Below are 7,098 nucleotides of genomic sequence, written 5' to 3' on the forward strand. Positions count from 1 at the left end.
GGGGGGCTACAACACACATCAATGGTTCCAAGCCGTGTGCGGTGCCCGCTCCACAGTTTACGCCTCCTGTCATATTCTCGTGGTGCTTAGGCGAAGCCCTGGGCAGATCACATCATCGTCACCGTCACCACACAATCGTGCTGATGGAACTCGTCTACTTCCTCGACACTCTGCTAGATCAAGAGTTTGAGGGACGTCATCACGCTGAACGTGTGCAGAACTCGGAGGTCCATTACATTCGGTACTTGATCGGTCAGAACGAGAAGACGTTCAACTACATCAACCGCGTTAAGCAAACACTTCCGCTTTCGGTCTACGAGGATACGTGGACACACTCTCCCCCTCTCTTTGCTATGCATATCCTAGATAGATCTTGCGTGAATGTAGGTTTTTTTAAAATTGCATGGTACACTTCCCAACATTTTCTACTTCTTTTTCTCATATTTGACACTTAGATTCTCAAAAATTGATTGCTTCGTCACCTTGCCTTCAGTAGCCAATGTTAACAGTTTGATTGACTCTTTATCATTTTAAATCAAGTCTAAGTTAGCACCCCTAGGACCATTCTTTTTAACACGATAAACTTGCTTGAACTTTACGCTCAGGAGTCAAAGTGATGAAAGATGGACAGTAGAATGATAGGGTTCTTCAAAGATCTAGCCTCTCCACGGTGGCGGGTGGGCAAGGTGTGGTGCAGATGAAGAAAAATGTGAATTTTGTGCGTGTGCATGTGGGGGTGGGGGAGAGAGCTCATCAGCTGGAGGATTTGGCGTGTCCCATGTGACTCCTGGTTTGAAGTGGTGGACCTAGCCATCCTTGGCGAAGGTCTTCCTCCGGCTAGGTCTACATCTATCCCTTTTAATAACCTTCCATCCTGAAGTGTGTTGGGTCTGATTCCAGCTTCTCCCTCGTGGCTTGTCGTTGGAAGAGGAGAAGGAATCTATGATGGTTGTTCTTCCTCTTTTCCTGTAGTTATAGTTGTTCTAATAAAAACACCCAAATCTCTTGTTGGTTCCCTCTCAACTAGTGGCGTTTCCTCTCATCTTGAGAATCTGGTGGTTCTTGGTGTATGCTTCAGATCTGGTTTCAATTCACGTCTCGAAGTTGAAGCAATTTGATTTGGCAAGGACATGTGTGTTCTTGCCTAATATTAGGTGTTCCCCTCACCTCTTCCTGGTAATGGTTTCCTCTTGTCTCTTCTACACCGGAGAGAGGTCAACTTTTGGTGATGTGAGATGCGGGTTCCTCTCCAGCTCCTACTCAACCTCGGAGGCCCCTTCAAGAGTTTGGGGATTTGGAGGAAGCCCATCGTGTGGCGAGTTAGCGGTTTAGCTTCCTCTCGACATCCTTTGCCGTTCATAGGGGTGTTCGGCGATGGTGTCGATCCAAGTTCATCGGTGCCAAGAACAATTTCCTCCTCAATATCCTATGTTGAAGGGTTTTCTGGAGGGCTTTGGTGCTGCCGCTTCATGTCCTTGCTGTTGGAAATATGCCCTAGAGGCAATAATAAAGTGGTTATTATTATATTTCCTTAATCATATAAATGTTTATTATTCATGGTAGAATTGTATTGACCGGAAACTTAAATACATGTGTGGATACATAAACAAATACTGTGTCCCTAGTGAGCCTCTACTAGACTAGCTCGTTGATCAAGAGATGGTTAAGGTTTCCTAACCATAGACATGTGTTGTCACTTGATAATGGGATCACATCATTAGGAGAATGATGTGATGGACAAGACCCATTCGTTAGCTTAGCATATGATCGTCCAGTTTATTGCTACTACTTTCTTAATGTCAAATACATATTCCTTCGACCATGTGCCGGCGTTCTGGATATGGGGGTATCTAGACATGCCTACATGTGGCCCACCACGTGGCTCCATCGACGGCCTGGTATGGCGCAACTTCTGCATCAACAACTCAAGACCCTCGCGAGGGGCCAAGCCTTGCGAGGAGGACGACACCAAGACCACCGAGGGGATCGACCTCTTCAGGCTGGCTCCCGAGGGGCGGAGAGTTCTATGCAAGATGCACCTCATGAGGCTCAGCTGACGTGAGCCATGACGACCAAGGCCAGGCGGGCACAGAGCGCCAGTTTCCTCTTTGGTGCAAGGGAGGCAAGCCGCATGCGCGGAGTCCCGAGGAATCAGTCAAAGGTTTCCATTCTGGTGCAACGAGACCAAGACCAACAGGACGGCAGGACGGAGGTCATCACCGAGCCCACCGCAGCGTCACGACCAGGGGCTTTTCGTAGGTGAAGACCACTTTAGTTAGGATAAGCTGTACTACTTGTCCCCTTTCAAATCCGGCTGTTCTGGGATCCCTTCTCGCCAACATCTGGGAAGAGGACCAAGGCCACTATAAATAGGACTTAGCCACCACCATAGAGAGAAGAGACATCTAGTTGAGGATGGATCGGATCCACTCTCATCTGACCACCTCACCATCTCTCTCGAGCTCAAGAACACCTCACCTCCTGAGGCCAGTTCATCCACTGTACTAGTTCATCCTCAACCCTTTGAGGCAATCCACCAAAACGCCGGAGTAGGGTATTACACCGCAAGGTGGCCCGAACCAGGATAAACTGATGTGTCATTTTGTCTCTTCGAGCTCGACGCGCTAGGCTTAGGAGGATCGCGAGTAGGCAGGCTGGGTAGGTTGAGATCTCTGCACGCACCCCAGAGTTTGAACCTTTCAAGGGTTTGCGGAACCCGTAATCCGACACCATGAGATCATGCAACTCCCGGATACTGGAGGAATACCTTGTGTGCTATCAAACGTCACAACGTAACTGGGTGATCATAAAGATGCTCTACAGGTATCTCCGAAGGTGTCTGTTGGGTTGGCATGGATCGAGATTAGGATTTGTCACTCCGTGTATCGGAGAGGTATCTCTAGGCCCTCACGGTAATACAGCATCATGATAACCCACAAGTATAGGGGATCGTTTGTAGCCTTCTTCGATAAATAAGAGTGCCTAACCCAATGAGGAGCTAAAGGCAGAACAAATATTCCCTCAAGTTCTATCGACCACCGATACAACTCTACGCACACTTGATGTTTGCTTTATCTAAAACAAGTATGAAACTATTTTGCAAGAATAAAACTACGAGTACTTTGCGAGAATAAAACTATGAATAAAATGCAAGATAATAAAAGTGGATAGCTTTTGTCGACAAGAATGGCATTTGTCCCTAGGTAATCGATAACAAGTATCGGTAATCATTCTTGCAATTTTATATGAGGGAGAGGCATGAGCTAACATAGTTTCTCTAGTTGGATCATATACACTTATGATTGGACCCCTAGCAAGCATCCGCAACTACTAAAAATCATTAAGGCCGTGAAACTCAACCATAGCATTAAGTATCAAGTCCTCTTTACTCCCATAAGCCATAACTCACTTATCCGCGTTTAGGCTACTGTCACCCCCGCAACATCGACAATAAGCATTGCAACACCCTACAGCGGGGCCCCCTCATGTTTGCGCGAAACGGAGGGCACCATAGGACAGCACCATAAATAAAATATATAATCATACCAACCAAGATCACGATTAACCCATAGGACAAAATGGATCTACTCAAACATCATAGGATAGCCAAATAATATTGGGAAATAATATATGGAGTTGAGCACCATGTTTAAGTAGAGATTACAGCGGGGAGAAGAGGTGTTACACCGCTTCATAGAGGGGGGGGGGGAGAGTTGGTGTTGACGGTAGCAAGATTGTTGATATAGATTGTCATCAAGATCCTAGCCCTGGCGGCACTCCGGCGCCACCGGGAGAGAGGGGGAGAGAGCCCCCTCCTCCTTCTTCTTCCTTGCCCCCCTAGATGGGAGGAGAGTTCCCCCTCTGGTCCATGGCCTCCATGGCGGCGGAGGGGCGGGAGTCCCTCTAAGATTGGATCTCCCTCTCTGTTCTCTTCTGTTTCGCGCTCTCCAGATCTGGCCCTTCATGGTTTCTTAAATTCCCGGAGATCTGTAACTCCGATTGCGCTGAAATTTTTACAAGATTCTTTCCATAAATTATCTTTCTTACGCTAGAAGAAGGGCCCCAACCGACCTTCGAGGAGGGCACAAGATACCTGGGCATGCCCTGGTGGGTCGTGGTCATCGTGGACCCCCGTTTGCGTTGATTCCACCTTCCAAAAATTATAAATATTCCAAGATAATTCTCCATAAATTTTTATCGCGTTTGGACTTTGTTTGATATGGATTTTCTGCGAAACAAAAAACATGCAACAAACAAGAACTATCATTGGGCACTGGATCAATAGGTTAGTCCAATAAATCATATAAAAGGTTGCCAAAAATATGTGAAAGTTGTATAATATTGGCATGAAACAATAAAAAATTATAGATACGACGGAAACGTATCACATACAAGAAGCTTGCAAGCAAAGTGACTAAGGATTTAGTTACGAGATGATGTATTATAGAATGAGTAAAGAGACTTGCCGGTAACGAGATTGAACTAGGTATGGAGATACCGACGATCGAATCTCGGGGAAGTAACATACCGACAGACAAAGGGAACTACATATGTTGTCATAAAGGTTTGACTGATAAAGATCGTTGCAGAATATGTAGGAACCAATATGGACATCCAGGTCCCGCTATTGGTTATTGACCGAAGAAGCGTCTCGGTCATGTCTACATCATTCTCGAACCCGTAGGGTCCGCACGCTTAACGTTCATTGACGATATAATATTATATGAGTTATGTGAGTTGGTGACCGAATGTTGTGCGGAGTCCCGAATGAGATGACGAGGAGCTATGGAGTGGTCCGGAGGTAAAGATCGACATATAGGACAATACTATTTGATCTCCGGAAAGGTTTCGAAATGCACCGAGTATTCATCGGGTCACCGGAAGGGGTTCCGGGAGACCTACGAGGAGTTTATGGGCCTAATGGGCTAAGGGAAGGAACACACCAGCCCACAAGGGGCTGGCGCGCCCTCTCCCTGGTATTCTTGATAGAAAACCATTCTACGAAATTACAATCTGATTGTACAGCTGGCCAATCTTATCCGGGCAGATGCCCTCTTCACACGTTGCCGTTTCATATCCACGTGTGAACATATCAACGTGGATGAGATTGGCCAGCTGTCCAATCAGATTGTAGTGACAATTCTTGATGAATGAAACACCATTTTTTTCGCAAGAAAAAAGTGGCCTAATCTTTTTTTTATTTGAGAACAGCCATAATCTCTTTTTTTTTTAGCAAAAGCCATAATCTGTTGGGTGAAACAGAAAACCGAAGGAGAGATAAGGTTTGGGCCAGCCCAGCCACAGCCTCTCCCTCGCTCCCGAGCTCAGCTCGCCTCCCCTCCGCCTCACCTCGCCGGCGTTGCCAGCTCCTCCCACCCCGCCGCCCTCATGCTCCTCCCAATGCGCCGCCTCGCCTCTTCTCCTTCCATTCCAGCCGCCTATCCACACATCTCCCCTGCGCGGCGCTCCCTCGGGCTCCGGCGACAACATGGTCGAGGGGCGTCGGCAAGGAGGACGTCAGCGACGCCTGTGGTGTGCTGCTCGGGTTCCCTGCCCGTAGCCAGCCAGCCTACAATGACCGGAGCGAATCCGGTGACGGTGGCGGGCACAGAGATACCATCGGAGTGGAGCGGGGACGCGATACGCCGGCGTTTCCTTGATTTCTACGCCGCCCGTGGCCACAAGATACTTCCGAGCTCGTCTCTCGTGCCCGATGACCCCACTGTGTTCCTCACCATAGCTGGGATGCTTCAGTTCAAGCCTATATTTCTTGGCAAGGTGCGTCCGCATTATTAGAACATCAATTCCTCAAGTTTTAGTGGTTTCTGAGAAATTTGGGAATGTGGCGAACAAGTATAGTTTTCACTTTTCGTTTATAGTACTCCAGAAACACAGGAATAAAAAACATTTAACCAATTTCATGTCATGGCATATTGAACCTTACATGAACTAAAATCACAAGAATATGTAATAGAAGTTGTTTGGTTGCACCACATGAGAAATATAGGAATTTGCTTGGGGTATTGGGTGTGTGACATCCAAAGTAGCGGGTAGGAAAATTTCTTGTGGTTTCCAGTCCCTCAAATCAAACAAGTTTTACATGAAAAATTCCTAAGGAATAGAATCCTCCAAAATTCCTACTAATCAAAGACGCCCTTATGTTTCAGTCCATTAGCACAATTCTTAGCGTTATTTGTTGTCCATTACAATAGTGGTGTTTACAGTTCAATTCAATTTCTGAGTCGTTGCAGTTGTAGTAATAGAGAAGGAACTTCGTCATTGTTCCTAGATACACACACTATATTCCAGTCTGTGCCTGTTTGATTTTACTACATGATGAAGTCCGTGTATTGTTACTTTATTAGGAACCTAGGCATGTACCATGTGCCACCACATCCCAGAAATGTATACGGACAAATGACATTGAGAATGTGGGACGCACATCCCGACATCAAACCTTCTTTGAGATGCTTGGGAACTTCAGCTTTGGCGATTACTTCAAGAAGGACGCAATCAAATGGGCATGGGAGCTGACAACCAAGGAGTATGAACAATTCCTTTATTCCGCATGCATCATGATATCCATGATGGTAAACTTTAAGCTGTTTATCTGGAAAAGATTGCCATGTCTCCGCTTGTTATCGAGATGTTGTTCACACATTTCAAATCCATTATTATGCCGGATGTGATCTTTGTCACTTTGTGCTATCCAAATACATTATTATGTCAAGATTCAGCTGTTCTTAAACTGCTGTTATATTACCTCAATGATGTTACTTGCATTTTAACTATCAGACTAGGCAAAGGAATCCACTTTACTCCACTGGGTTTTTATGGGTAGTTATAGTCCCCTGAACTTTTTGGGTCACTTAACCTCCTGAACTTGTTTTTGCTCTACTTAACTCCTGGAATTTATAATAACGGGTCATTTCACTGTTCACTCCCTGACATCACATGTGAATGCTAATGCCATCTTCTACCTGCTTCGCGCTCAATATGTGTTGATTAGTCGGCCAGGCCCACCATGTTGTAGAAAACGATGTCAGCATGCATGTGTTGGAAAAATCACTCCAAAACCAGCCTGGGGGGAGGGTGTAT

The 7,098-nt window shown here is 46.2% G+C and overlaps 1 protein-coding gene across 1 annotated transcript in view; it reads left to right on the forward strand.

The window, feature by feature from the left end:
* Nucleotides 1–5,276: 5,276 nt before the first annotated feature.
* LOC119336523 (alanine--tRNA ligase, chloroplastic/mitochondrial-like) overlaps nucleotides 5,277–7,098 on the forward strand; it is a 6,602-nt gene continuing 4,780 nt past the window's right edge. The window contains exons 1-2 of the mRNA XM_037608565.1: nucleotides 5,277–5,778; nucleotides 6,366–6,544. Coding sequence (XP_037464462.1) covers nucleotides 5,389–5,778; nucleotides 6,366–6,544 — 569 coding nt within the window. The 5' untranslated portion in view covers nucleotides 5,277–5,388. The remainder of the gene's footprint in view (nucleotides 5,779–6,365; nucleotides 6,545–7,098) is intronic.

This window comes from Triticum dicoccoides, chromosome 7B, assembly GCF_002162155.2.
Source record: "Triticum dicoccoides isolate Atlit2015 ecotype Zavitan chromosome 7B, WEW_v2.0, whole genome shotgun sequence".
In the NCBI taxonomy this organism is placed as follows: domain Eukaryota; kingdom Viridiplantae; phylum Streptophyta; class Magnoliopsida; order Poales; family Poaceae; genus Triticum; species Triticum dicoccoides.